At 33.4% G+C, this 14,436-nt stretch overlaps 1 protein-coding gene and 1 long non-coding RNA gene across 15 annotated transcripts; both read right to left on the reverse strand.

Annotated features, from left to right (window-relative positions):
• Positions 1-572: 572 nt before the first annotated feature.
• LOC118036790 (uncharacterized) lies at positions 573-3,320 on the reverse strand. The gene is made up of 2 exons (XR_004685454.2): positions 3,138-3,320; positions 573-2,578 (listed from the first exon to the last, which is right to left on the reverse strand). It is a non-coding gene; the product is annotated as an uncharacterized lncRNA (long non-coding RNA).
• Positions 3,321-6,907: 3,587 nt separating this feature from the next.
• LOC118036784 (uncharacterized) lies at positions 6,908-13,352 on the reverse strand. 14 transcript variants are annotated; one of them, XR_004685449.2, is made up of 9 exons: positions 13,146-13,350; positions 12,772-13,057; positions 9,793-10,339; positions 9,630-9,671; positions 9,442-9,519; positions 8,942-9,138; positions 8,640-8,858; positions 8,033-8,265; positions 6,909-7,569 (listed from the first exon to the last, which is right to left on the reverse strand). XR_004685449.2 is itself a non-coding variant. In XM_035042612.2 (8 exons), the coding sequence occupies exons 4-7, from the start codon at positions 9,602-9,604 to the stop codon at positions 8,038-8,040; spliced, it is 690 nt and encodes a 229-aa protein (XP_034898503.1). In that variant the 5' UTR covers positions 9,605-9,671; positions 10,135-10,339; positions 12,772-13,057; positions 13,146-13,334; the 3' UTR covers positions 6,913-7,569; positions 8,033-8,037. The 14 variants fall into 14 exon arrangements, 9 of the variants coding, with proteins under 9 accessions (XP_034898503.1, XP_034898502.1, XP_034898504.1 ...); XR_004685450.2 differs by having other exon boundaries at positions 6,910-7,569; positions 10,135-10,339; positions 13,146-13,347; XR_004685448.2 differs by having other exon boundaries at positions 6,908-7,569; positions 9,630-10,339; positions 13,146-13,352.
• Between the last annotated feature and the right edge of the window lie 1,084 nt (positions 13,353-14,436).

Below are 14,436 nucleotides of genomic sequence, written 5' to 3' on the forward strand. Positions count from 1 at the left end.
GTCCAAGTAGTGGGGATGTTCATGAATTGACATAGTTTATAGAAAAATCGATATTAGGATGTGTAAAAGCCAAGTATTGTAAAGCACCATCTAGCATGCAAAATTCAGTAGGTTAGGAAGACTATGAACTTTAGATTCTGTTTATTTATTGGAAAGTAATTTTTTTTGAAAAGTAATTTTTTAAAAAAAATAGATTCCTGAAAAGTAAAAAAAAATTTTGATGTTTGGTAATATCATAAAAAAAATAAGTTGGAAAACACTTTTTGCTTGGCTATTAATTAGTTCCTTGAAACATAATTGTTGTTACCCATTTTTTTACTATTAATTGGCTATTAATAAAAATTTTAGAAAATCCAAAAATAGCGAAAAAAAAAAACAACGAAAATCCAAAAAAATTATATGTTTTTAATATATTTGCATTGTTTTTAGCATTTTCAACATCGTCTAACAAAGAATTTAAATTTTCAAAAGTCTTTCGAACGCGTTTGACTTTTCACGCGTTATTTTTAAAATCATTGATTTTCTTCATTGAGTTGACGTTGATATTGGTTGTTTTCAAAAAATAAAAAAAATAAAGAAAAATCAAATTTATAAAAAAAGAAAGTTGAGGAACCAATTTTAAGGCTCAAGCCACATTTTACCTATAAATATAGGTCCACAACTCACACAAAAAAAGGGGGGCAATTTTGCACATTTAGAGAGACACAAAAAATAAAAAAGAGAAATCTAAACCTAAAAACTCATCTCCATCAAACCAGCCAACCCCCCCCACTAGGAAACAAAATAGCAGCCGCCACTCACCATCTTCGGTTCCACCATCTCCCCTTCACTTCCCTTCTCCTCAGCCAAAAAACCAAGACCAACCCTCATTTCCCCTTCAACCCATAACTGATCTTCCCTCATTTCCTCTCATTTTCAGCCAACAACACAGAACCCCTCCCTAATTTGAATTTTTCTCCTCCACACCAAAGCCCCATCTTCTTCTCCCTCAACCAACAAGTCGCGCCCCCCTGCCCAACGCCATTTCATCTCCCTCTTGGCAGTCATTTCCATCTCCGCCAGAACCAGCCCCCACATACTGCCTCCTCTCCTTTTTCTACACACCATACCTTCTCCAAACTGCAGCCACCCCATCTTCTCCACTAGTGCCACCACCCACCGACACAAGAGACCAGCCCCACAACAGCTCCTTTCTTCTCCCACCTCCATAGCATCTCCAGCGGCCGTAGGCGAAAACAGATCTCTTCTCCATCTCCGCCAACCTGACCCGACAAAAGCCTAGCAGTCGGCGCCCCCCTTGGTCTTGCCACCACTTGAAACGGAGAAGATTAGGAAAGAAAAAGAACAAAACAGATCTGCCTAAAATAGAGAAGAAGAGAAAGAATAGATTGAAAACAAAGAAAAAAATTAAAATCAACTGCTTGTTGTGTTTTCGGTTGTTTTGCAGGTCATCGCCGGCGTAGGAAGACAGAGAAGAGGAAGACGTTCCTGATCTAGTGGTTTTGTCACCTTCATCAGTGGCGGCGCGTGAACCCACGCGCCGCCAGTGACGGTGACGCGTGGAGGAGACGCGTCGCCACTGTTCCTGCAGTTGCAGAAGGCCTTCCCTGCAATTTCTGGAGTTTTAGGGGCTATTTTGTAATTTTAAATTGTTTAATGTAATTTTTTGTTTAGTTTTTTTTTATTTGTTTATAATTTGTAGTGTGGATGTAACAAAGAAAAAAGAAAAATATAGTGAAAGTGAACGTGTTGTTTGTATTTTTTTATGGATGTTTTTTTTATGATAAAAGTGCCAAGAATAAAGAAGAATTTAATATTTTGATTTGTTCACGGTCAAGAATTATGAATTTACATGTAAGTTGTATTTCTAATATCCGATGAAAGGAAAAAAATTTTAAAACTTATTTAACACATCAAAGCCACGAAGCAGCTTACCTGAGGTAGGGTGCGTTAGGGGGTGCTAATATCTTCCATAATCATAACCAGTCCCTTACCCATGAATCTCTAACAAGATCAATATACATGGGTTTCCTAGTAGCTCTCAATTAAATACTAGGTGGTGACTTCCAATGAACCAAATCAACGATAACGAAAAAAATCGCCACCTGACACCGCACGGGTGACGTGCGACAATAATATTTAACAAACGAAAACATTAGTAAATCAAATCATTTGGGGGCAAAAAAGAAAAAAAAAGCCAAGAAAATGCAGTTCAAGTTTCTAATTAGTGATATTGTCAATATGATATCCTCCGATCATAAAAACAAAACAAAGGTATTTGGAGAATCACAAACCGCAAGATTTGAGTCAGTACGGCGTCCCTCCGGGCATCATTCTCTGATCTTGCTTTGATAATTTGAAACATGAGGTCAAGCCTGACTTGATTTGCAGCGCTCTGCTTGGAGATTATATTAGTTTCCTCTTTCAGTTTGGCAGTCTCTTTGCTTATTTCTTCAAATTTCTCCCTCACTTCTTTTTGTCCATCTCGTATGCGTTCCTGGCCCTCGTTGATCTCCGCCATGTCAGCTCTGATCCTCTTGATACTCCTGGTTAGTTTGTTGTCCCTTAGTTTTCTTTTCTGCGGACAATAACATTGAGGAATATTGTATGTTAGGAAGCTAGCTTAACAGTGTTATCTAAGTTGTCTTTGGTTACTAGTTTCCTAGGACAACAGCGATCTCTAAGTTGTATTTGGCTAGTTTTCTATCCTAGAGAGAGGAAAAAAAACACTTGTTGGGTCGAAGAAGAAGAAGAAGAAATAAATATATAAAAGAGATATATTTTTAAAATAGTTTTTGAATGAGTTTTTATTTTTTCAAAACAAGAAGGAAATAAAAAGAAACATGACATTTGTATTTTTAATATTTTTATCTGTTAATACATCTACAGTGCATATCCTTTTAGCAAAAATGCTGAGAACAATTACAAGCAAAGAATAGTATTGGGAGGTAATGTACTGTTATTGGGATGATAATGGTTTTTTAAAGTATTTTTTTGTTTAAAAATATATAAAAATAATATTTTTAAAAATAATAATTATAAAACAATGTAAAAAAATTTGTTTTTTTTTAATAAATTTTTTATAAAACACTATCTGTACCACGTTACCAAAATACACTGAGAAATATGTAACAGACCGTGCTTCGAGTTGCGCGGCGGCCATTCCTTGTCAGCATGGTGCTACTCAACTGAGGGTAGCTTTATGTGGCTTGCCTATAATTCGTTATATATAGGAACCCCGCCTCTAAAAAGACGCGATCAGGAACGCGTGAGGAAATTGCGGTCGATTTTTCCAATTTCCTTCCTTGGACCGATCTAACGCGTGCGTGTCCGTAGGGTTATTGAAAGGTTCTCCAGTCATCAATGTATTTTGAAAATTTAAAAAAGCCTTCAGGCTTCCCAGCAGTGTTTTGCAGTGTGATTAGAAAATGTTTTTCAAAAATTTTAAAATGTTTTTATTTTTTATTTTAAATTAATTTTTTATTATTATTTTGATATATTAATGTTAAAATAATTTTTTAAAAATAAAAAAATATTATTTTAAAAATTCAGTTTTATTATACTCTAGATGCACTCAGATTGAATTCTTTTTATTTTTTTTTGTTATATTATTTTTTATTAATTTATTTATTATGGTTGTATTTTTTATTCTATCTAAATTATCAATTGAATCAATTACTGGAGTCTCGGTTCTCAAAATGTTTTTTTCCTTAACATTCTTTTTACATAAAAAAGATTAACCGGCCATAGAGCACGTACCACTAGTCTAGTCAATTCTAAACTCTGTAAAACCAAATGAAAGACTTTAATTTTTCTTAAAAAAAGTTCTTAAAACATAAATTAAAAGAAACAAAAGAATCTCTGAAAAGGTAATCTTGTAATGGCCTATTTCCCAGAATTATACGGTATTAATTTTAGGATCGAACTATAATTTCCTTTAAGATCATAGAAGAGAATGAGAATTCTTAAAATTATAATATATTAAAAAACTCTAAAAGGCGTGGGGAAAGCACTCTAGCTTTCCCCAAGCCTCCTATGCATCAGTGAATGAAAGCTTTTTTTTTTTTTTTTTCTTTCACGCCTCACTTTACTCATTATTAATATATTATTATTATAATATTATATTATATTATTTAACTGTCTTATTTTTTTTGTTTTTAATTTTTTTTGTTTTTTTAATTAATTTTTTTTGTTTGATTTAGTTTGTTGATGTTAAATTTTTTTCTATTTAATTATCAGACTTTCATAACATGTATCCTAGCTTGACGAGTTAACTTGGTTTGGTGGGTTAACCCAGTTAAATTTAGGTAAACCTGTTAATTTTTTTATTTATTTAGTTATCAAACTTTCATGATGCGAATTCAAGATTTGACGGGTTAATCCAGTTAATTCATATTTTTTTCTTTTTTTTCATTAGTTTTTTTTCTGTTGGTTTTTTTCTTTGTTTTTTTCTTTTTAATCAATCTATTTTATTATCACACTTATATGAAACTACCTTGCAGCCAGACCTACATCCACTATTGAATCTGGTATTGCAGCCACCCCCACTTAAACTTGGGTCATCCAAGTTTAATGTTATTATTAATATTATAAATATTACTCTTAGGTCAGGTGTTGCAGCTAAACTCAAGATTCTTGGGTATAGCTTTGCAGAAAGATCTAACACTTTTAAATATTAATTTTTTTATACAAAAAAAATGACCCGCGGCACTGTAGCAGCTTTGGTTTTCTTTTTTCTTTTTTTTTCCTGTAGCAGTTTTTTTTCACTGTAGCTTTTTTTTTTTTTTTTTGCTTTTGTTTCTTTTTTTTTTTATCCAAAATTGACTTCTTTGTCTTTGTTTTTTTTTTTTAATTTTTTTTTCAAAATTATCTTTACTAATTTTTTTAAATATTGAGCTGGTTGAAAATTTAACTATGTAGTTTTTTTCTTTAAAACATTGTGGATTGCTATAATATTATCATACATTGTTTTTTTTTTTATGATTTATTTATTCTTTTTTTTTCAAAATGGTCTTTGTAGACTTTATTTTTTTTTTATATTAAGTTGGTTGAGAATTTAGCTTAATAGTTTTTTTTTTAAATAATATGGATTGCTACAGTGTTTCCCCTACATAGTTTTTGTTTTTCTCCAGTGTTTCCCCATATATTTTTTTAAAAAATTATATTTATCGAATTTATTTTTTTAATATTGAGCTAAATGATAATCTAACTTAAGCTTTCCCCGCATGTTTTTTTTTAATTTTTTTTATTTGTTTTTCTTTTTTCCAAAATTATCAATTTTTACATATTTTTTTTTAGAATTATTTTTGTTGATTTTATTTTTTACTATTGAGCTGGTTGAAAATTTAGTTTTTTTGTTTATTTCTTTAAAACACTGTAGCTTTCCCCACGTGTTTTTTTTTTCCGCTTTTGTTTCCCTTTTTTTACATTTTTTTTTCATTTATTTTACCCAAAATTGACTTTTTTTAAAAAATAATAATCTTTGTCATTTTTTTTATATTGATCTGGTTGAAAACTTAGCTTTGTAGCTTTTTAAAAAATATATATATATATGGATTACTACAATATTAGCTGTTTTTTTCTTTTTAATTTTTTTTAATGAATTTTTTTTTTGTTTGATTTAGTTTGTTAATATTAATTTTTTTTTTAGTTATCAGATTTTCATGATACGGGTCTCGGGTTTGATGGGTTGACCTGATTTGACGAGTTATTTTTTTCATTTAGTTTAGTTTGTTAAAGTTAATTTTGTTTCTATTTAATTATCAGACTTTCATATCTTCACGACACGTATCCTGGGCTTGATGGGTTAACTTGGTTTGATGGATTAACCCAAATAATTCTGGGTAAACCCGTCATTTTTTTTATTTAGTTATCAAATTTTCATGACGCGAATCTCAGGTTTTACGGGATAACCTGGTTTGAAGGGTTAACCCAATTAATTCATTTTTTTCTTTTTCTTCATTAATTTTTTCCTTCATGTTGATTTTTTTTTCTTTGTTTTTTTTTTAATTAGTTTATTTAATTATCACACTTTTATGACACGACCTTATAGTCAGATCCACATCCAATATTCTTGAGTCCGGTGTTGCAGTTAGGCTCACTTAAACTTAAGTCATGCAAGTTTAATTTTATTATTAATATTATAAATATTACTTTTAGGTCAGGCGTTGCAGCCGAACCCAAGATTCTTAGGTATGGCCTTGCAAAAAAAACCCAAGATTTTTAAATTTTTGTTTTTTTTAATATTTTTATATATAAAAAAATAACCCGCGGCATCGCGTGGGTCATGTGTGTAGTTGCACAATAAATTGGGTGAAATAACCTCTCCACTTTGAAGCAAAGATAACTAGAGACCTCCGGTCCAATTAATCCATACACGGTGGCCAATTTATTAGTAATGGAGCTGGATTAATTTACAAGAGGCACATCACCTTTTAAGTGCGCAGGGTTTTTTTTCCCCGGAGAGAAAAAGGGCCGAAAGCCTAACAAAGAAAAGGAACCCCCCTTGCAGCCTTTAAAACCCCCCAAGTACTTCTATCGTAGAATGGATTTAATTGTAAATCCAAGTGAATCGATTTAATAATTGAATTACTATTTCTGGAACAAATTTATTATTGTAAAATTCTATTAAAATTGTTTACTAGAAATTAAATAATTTTCTAAATTTACCCCTTTCACATCTCAACGTAAATAGATCTCTCCTTAACTTGACGGATATGCCACAGCCACCCTATCAAAATCCAGGGTTTTAAGGAGAAAAATAGTTACAGTTGCACCGTAAGGCTTGAGAGCATCAGTTTTGTAATTAAAATTCCTTACAGAGTGTAAACCAGATTGGTCCTTGACGAGAGACTCCACCAAAAAGTTAAGTCTTATATATATATATATATATATATATATATATATATATATATATATATCAAGATTTACATCAAGATTAATTCACAAGTCTATAAGAACATGAGCTAGACCCCCCCTACACTGGAGAGGTTTCTGCCCTCCAGTCGCTGCGTGGAAGATTTATACCCATCTTGGAAAAATAGCATAAGGGCCTGCCCTGTCCTTGATCATCTGCCAAAACATGTTTAACCACTTGGAAGCTACTTCAAGATGCAAACATCTGATTCCCAAATTCCATAGCCAATCCAGCTGCAAATCCTGCCATGAAATACCCCAAGGAAATATCCCTATACGGATCATTCATCTTGCTGGTTCCACCACTGTCAATTTTATTCCTCCATCAAATGGGGGAGACCGGTGCTCATGAGCGATATTAGTAGGCTTATAAGATGGCCTTAACCAGTGAGATTTACATACACTAAGTACAAGAGAGATTACCAATTTAAAAGGCAAATCAAAACCTCCAAGTACCAATTTATTTATTTACTTCTTGATACTTTTGCTGCTAAAATCTAAGAACACCCTTCATACATGATGATTAGGTCAATATAATAGGTCATGCAATTCTAAGAACACATTAGGTCACATCCTTGGGTATTTAAATTCGTGTAGCCTCTTAATTCTCCTGTCAGAACACCTCCTCTGTCCATTTACTTTGTAGCTCAGTACCTGGAATTTTTGTATTCAAAGATGATTAATTTCTATAAGCAATGGTTGTGCTTAGAATAAAGAACTCATAGTTAAATTAAAAGATGAGTTTCACGGAGATCAGTAGTTCGCAGAATCCTACAAATTCTTCTCTATAAAAAAAGATTTTTGGAGCCTCTTACAACAAGAAGAGTTAATGACTATATTATCATTAATGATATATTCTAGTCACTGAATTAAAAATATATTTTTTAGTAATGTAAGAGTTAGAAAGTAAAGAAAAAGTGTTCTACATTAAACAGATAAATCATATAAATTCTACATCCGTGTGATTCGCTTCTTGAATAGAAAACTTAACACAGGAAATTAAACTCAAAAAATCAACAACAAAATACTAAAATACATTCGATAATTCATAAAAACTACAAAGAAAAGATTAAAAAAAAAAAGCAAAATAAAAGGAGTTACAAGGTCGAAATGTTACATTAATTAGGATGCTTGCTTTGGTTCGAGGTCATTATCCTTGTTTATCTTTGCACATAAGGCATCAATAATCAACTGGAGATCATTCTTCTCTTTTTCTAGTTTCATGTTTTTTTCTCGAGGTTGAATGAGGTTTAAATAGTCATCGTTGTTAATCTTCTTAATCAGCAAATCCATTTCTAATTTCAGCCGTTTATTTTCGCGCTGAGGATCCATATTATCTTCGATACTAGCCTGCAATCAAAACAAAGAAATGGAAACGCCCGTGAGATGATTACCGAGTTCACTTCCTCGTGTAAGCTTGAGTGAGATTCAGCTATTAAAAATAGCAATGAAAACGCTAAGTTTCATCAAGCTCGAAACACACACAAACAACCATTTCTTAATATATATGTTGTGGTGAGAAGAGAGGAGCTACCCTCTCCTATATATTGTAAACATAATGAGCCCATGAAATGGATGACACAGAAAATTGGATGTCAAACAAGATTCCAGCAGTTAATTACCATCACTTAGCTAGCTCAGATAATTTGATCTAGATTATTGCATGTATAATGTGGTGATCATCGGCAAAGTGAAAAACGCAGGAGGTAAGAAGAAACACTCACTACTTTCTTCGAAAGCACATCCACGACTACATTTTGCCCCTGAAGCTGGGCCTTCTGTTGGCGAAGTTTATTCTGTAGCAGTGTCATTTCGTCTTTCTGAGATTGCACCATCTCTTGCAGCTGAACTTCTTCCCTTTTGAAGTAGTCATTCTCTCTATTTAATTTCTTATTCTCTTCTGTGAGCACAAACAATTCTTGCTCAGTTTTCCTTTTATTTTCCTGCATGATATTTGATTAAAACATAAGAATTACAGAAAAAAGTCTAAATAAAAAGATAAGAAGAGACACAATCAGTTAACTACCCTGCATCGTCGCCGATATGCCCTGTCGTACTCTCTTTTCTTTTCAAGATCCTTGGCAGTTTTAGGAGCTTTTCTTTTCGGCTTAGTATGGGCAGTAGGAGACTCTCCAGGTAGAGGTGATAGGCACTGCCCGATTGGAAATGGGTTCACTCCATAGCCGTCGGCGGTTTTATCGTGTGTAGATGTGTTTCTTCCAGCTGCGATTAAAGTTTAGAAGAATAAAACCCTTCAAAAAGACCCCCTTTTTATTTTATTTTTTATAACCTAGCAAAGGAATACATTAGGAACAATGGAGAAACCCATAGCGAGAGAGAATGAACATATAAGGGCACCTCAAAGCAAGAGCAGATAAAGAAAACATATATAGGGAAAAGAACATAAAAAGCTAAGCATGAGAAGGTACAAAATCAAAAGGTTTCCCATAAAGATAAAAGCGCCATTGTAACAGAGATCGAGTAAGAGCATCAGTAATCTTAGAAAGAACAAGAAACAGAACATACTCCACTGTGATCACACAAACAGATATTCAGATATGATCATGTTGTCTGACGCGAATACAGGTTGACTCTAACTAGTTCCTGGAAAATAAAGAACAGGACGTAGGGAGAATTAATTACAGTTCACATGCATGCAGTACTCCTTTGGTTTTCTCCTAGTCGGCATAATTAATACTTGGGAATCAACTTACTTCTATGAAGCTGAGGCATCATATCTAACAGTTCAGCCCTTCCTGTCCAATACAAATTGAGCTGATCCATTAGCTTCTACTTGTAGAAAATTGAAAGCAAGCAGAAATCAACTACAAAACATAGGATACAACCACGCAAACAAATAGGAGCTAGAGAAAATACTTCTCCGTCCCAGAGATCGAGAAGGTCCGTTTATTTATAAGGTCATGAAAGCATGACGAGACAATATTTCTGGTAAATTGTGCGAAAACGCGCGATATAGAAAGAAATCGGGCGCCCTACCCCCACTGCCTTTTGCGTTCTTTCTTTGTCGCTCGCCCTTAAACGGGGCTGTAGTAGTAGAAGTTAATTAAGGACAAGGATGTTCGACTATTAACCAAATAAGGACAAGGATGTTGAGTTTAATAATAACAACAAATAAAAGAGAAGGCCAACAATGGCGCCACACGATATCATAGCTAGCTAGTACATAAGATTGGGAAAAAACAAAATAAAAAAACCCACCCTTTTGGTGTCCGAATTTGACAATGGCCCACTTACTCAAAGGCGAGTCTTTTGGTCAAAAGGACTTGGACACTTGGGCATAATTTTCCAAGTCAGTAGATAAAATAAAATAAAAATTCAATCCATGACCTTTCAAACTAGTACTCTTGCTGGCAGCTCGTCAGTACTCTCGATCGAGTTTCTCTTTGCTTTTTCTTTTTTTAATCTGTAAAACGATTTACAATATCAAATTTTGAAAGAAATGCGCATTAAGAGACCAAAAATCATATTTGTAAGTAATTATTTTCTTATACTAAACAAATAAAGTTAGATAACCATGAAGCTCTGGCAAAAAGAAAACAAATGATATTGATATACAAAGGAGAGTAATTGTTTTTCTTAACCGAGCTTCTTGACAATAAAAAAAACCTTTCCACAAATAAATCAGTTAGTTTAAATTAAAAACACATCTCTCCCTTCAACTTGAAATAACGCGAACCATATATCAAACTTTTACAGAGTCGCTTTCTTACCGCTGATGGTGCGTGCGTCGTTGGCACCGAGTAATATTCAATAATGGGTGCAGACATGATGAACATCGTATGCGAGGCCCATGAGGACGTGATCGACAGGGGCGATGCGAAGCCTCATTGTTAAACAAGGTGGTCACAGCTCCAATACTTTTTTAAGAGCAGCAGCAGGATCATACTATTGGATCTCACTTTGCTCCATCCCTTGGTGTCATCATCACTAGTTTAATTAAGTTATCATTTCTTTAATTACGAGAGACGTGTCTTGATGTTGAAGGAAGAAAGCAAAACTCACATCATTACTTAAGATTCTAATGAAAAAAAGAAGATAAAATCATAGAAAGTTAAAACGAAAAAGACAACACATTGGTCCCCTCGATCGTCACTCGGATCTGACATTTTTCATTTTCCAAAAGCAAAACAAAATAAAATCCACTGATAGATCGATCAAACCTCCATGTCTGGTTTCCTAACATTTAACTCTTTTACCAGGATTCATATTTTGGTAACAGTCATAAACCATCATATATAAATTCATACTTTCCTAATTAATAGCATCTGTTCCATTAATTAGTTCTTGAAATTAAAAAAAAATATAAAAAAAAACATTTGTTCCATGAAACTGTCCAATTAATATACCACACCATATAAAAACCATGTACTATTGAGCATTACAGAAACCTCAACTATCTTATATTTTAGGGAGTGTTTAGAAATATGATAATAATTACTTTTTAAAATATTTTTATTTAAAAAATCATTAAAATAATATTATTTAAAAAATCATTAAAATAATATTATTTTTTTTATTTTTTAAAAGTAATTTTTAACATCAACACATCAAAACAATTCTAAAATATAAATAAAATAATTTTTTTTAAAAAACTATAAAACACTGTTTGGAACTTAATTTCTCGCTATCGTATTGGGTTATAGATAGGGGTGAGCAAAAAAACCGATAAACCGATTAAACCGAGAAAACCGGAGAAAAAAAAACCGAAAAAAACCGAACCGAAAAAAAAAAACCGAAAAAACCGATTAAAAAATCACAAAAAAAATTCCGGTTCGGTTTCGGTTTCGGTTTCGGTTTCTAAAGTCTGAAACCGATTGAACCGAACCGAACCGGTTCAACTAACCAGCACTTAAAAAAAAAAAACCAACTATAAATAGAATATTTCCTAACCCTAAAGCAACATAAGCCGCCGCCCCCCCCCCCCCCCAACAATCTTCTCTGCATCTCATTCTCTCATTATCTCACTTTGCTCTCTGTGTTGATTTTTTCTCCCATCCCTCTACTCTTTAATCTTTATGGGACTTTTGTCTTGTTGTGGCTTCTTCATGGAAAGCACTAGTTCTTGGTAAAGCATATATTAATCAACAATGGATTTTTTGTGAGAGATGAGTGTTTGTTTGTTTTTGTTGGATCTTGATGGATGGAACCCCGATCTTCTCTCTCCTTTGTTGTTTCTTGTTCTTACTCTCTCTGGTTTTTGGGTTTTCCCTTTCTTTGATAATTATTGTTTTATTTTTTTTGCTCTGTGTTTGGTGGAATAAGAACACCAACAATCTCGTCATTGTTAGACTGTTGGTGATGGGTTTCCTTAACATTAATGACGCATCGTGGGGTGAAGGAAATTGGAACAAAATGGGATTTGTGGCAGACAACCTGATCTACAATGTGGATTTGGTTGTGTTGATGGATCTACAGAGGGAGGAATATTGCTAGTGTTGGTAGAGGACCATCGGTTTGAACCGGTTTGGAAGGGGAAAAAACCGAACCGGACCGAACCGAAATTAATCGGTTTGAACCGGTTTTTGGTTCGGTTCGGTTCAAAAAAAAATTAAAAAAAAATTCGGTTTGGTTGTTTATTTTGGTTCAAAACCGGACCGAACCGGAAATGCTCAGCCCTAGTTATAGATAGATAAGGATTTTCTTTTTTGGACATAAAATAGTTGGTAAGGAAATTAAATTTTAAAACAAAATCAGAAAAAGGAAGGTAGAACTACATCTGCAGCTCAAATCAAACCAGTCTGGAAAAACAAATCTATGAATTCAAATAACGATTCTTAACGACAAATTTTCGTCATCAGTCTCAAATTAAGGTAACTGTTCAATAAAGAGCTGTACCTTACAGGGTGTCGTTCAGATTTGCATATAATCTGACAGAAAAGCATGCATGTTTTGTCTGTCCGAGCATCCTGTTTTCTTTTTCTAAAATCACCCACTCGTCCAAACCAAACGTTGTCTTTACTGTGCTGCATGTATCATGTCATTCTAAATAGCGATTTGCAAAGTCAATACTCTCATCAATGCAGCTTCAAGCCATCTCTGATATATGAACTTGATTCGGCTCCCATAAAGCTGCTTGATGTAAACATCCTCAATATTTTGTACTCCTCTTTTCTTCCCCTTCCTAAAGATTATAAATAAACCAAGATAAGCATAGACGAAGGGAAAATTAAAATTCTAGCTAAAGACAGATTCAAAACATATTCACTTACCCATAATAATGTCAAGACCAGAACAGTTGTTAGCACCAGCAGAAATATTCATAGTTTCTGATGAATAGCATCTGAACTGGACTGCTGAATGCATATTGAGGGTTTGTTGGTGAGATGTGGTTGTGAGGAATCATGGGCGAGCTGATTTCTTTTTAAAATGAAGGCAGTATCAATCATTGACGAAGACTACACAAAGCGCTGCATTGTTTGACGAGGTCACTGCGGTACCATGTGAAACACAACCCTTTTAACCTGTTGTTGAGGACTTGGTTTTATTGGCCGATAAATTTGTATAGATCTTATCGGTTGATATTAGATAAATTTTAAAAAATCTTATATAAAAGAAATTATACATGGCCAATAGGCTTCTGTTAAGAAAATATGGCAGACTTTTTTTCTATCTATAAGAAAAAGGACAAGCACCCTTTTTTCCCAACCACATTGGCAATTTGTAGATATATTATTGGAAATAATTTATTATTATTCGCTATTAAGGTTTGAATAAAAACATTTCAAGTGGTTAATACCAAAATATTTAATTTTATAGGAATAATAAGTCACCACATATCCATGAAAGAAACCTTGATTATAATTGAGGACATTTCAATTTTGACTCCACGGTTTACGAGCCGTGAAAGTGTCGCACCCTAAAAAAAAATCCAATTGCGGGTTCGACTGGTGATTTTTCATTTTGTTTTTGCTGATTTGGTTTTTGGAGTCGCCACCTAGTATTTTGATCATTAGAAACCCTAACTGGTCTTTCAGAGATTCTAAGGCAAGGGACTGGTTGCGTAAATGGAAGGTATTAACACCTCTAGTACGCCCTACGTAAGGTAAGCTGCTTGGTGTTTGGTTTGCTCTATAATTGCTATGGTGTTGGTGTTTTCTAATCCCATCAATTTTCCTAGGTTTGATTCAAATAAAATTTATTTGGATAGAAATCCAAGGAGATTCCATGTGCTTTGAAAGCTCATTTTTCCCTTAGTATTTCAAGAGTTTGCGACTCGTAAATCGCAAGAAGGAGGGACAAAAAATTTAGAAATCTAAGGAAATTCAAAGCGCTTTAAAAGCCTCCTTTTGCCTTAGTATTTCATACTTTCACGGCTCGTAAACCGTGGAGTCAAAAATTTAAAATTTTGAAATGTCCTCAATTATAATCAAGGCTTCTTTCAAGGATGTGTGCGGATTTATTACTCCCAATAATATTTTGGATATTCGTCCTTTAAGGATTTCTTTATCCAAACATTAGCGGTGAATAATAGATGAATTCCCCCCAAAATAAAATTTTTAT

Source organism: Populus alba, chromosome 1 (assembly GCF_005239225.2).
Source record: "Populus alba chromosome 1, ASM523922v2, whole genome shotgun sequence".
NCBI classification, from domain to species: domain Eukaryota; kingdom Viridiplantae; phylum Streptophyta; class Magnoliopsida; order Malpighiales; family Salicaceae; genus Populus; species Populus alba.

Bases quoted from the DNA above. Each gene is read 5' to 3' on its own strand.
- LOC118036784 (XM_035042606.2), bottom strand. From the start codon at position 9,699: ATGGATCAGCTCAATTTGTATTGGACAGGAAGGGCTGAACTGTTAGAT. The intron at 9,139-9,629 runs GTAAGTTGATTC...CTTTAATCGCAG, and splicing joins GATGCCTCAGCTTCATAGAA to CTGGAAGAAACACATCTACA. The intron at 8,266-8,639 runs GTGAGTGTTTCT...TTTTGATTGCAG, and splicing joins ATGTGCTTTCGAAGAAAGTA to GCTAGTATCGAAGATAATAT.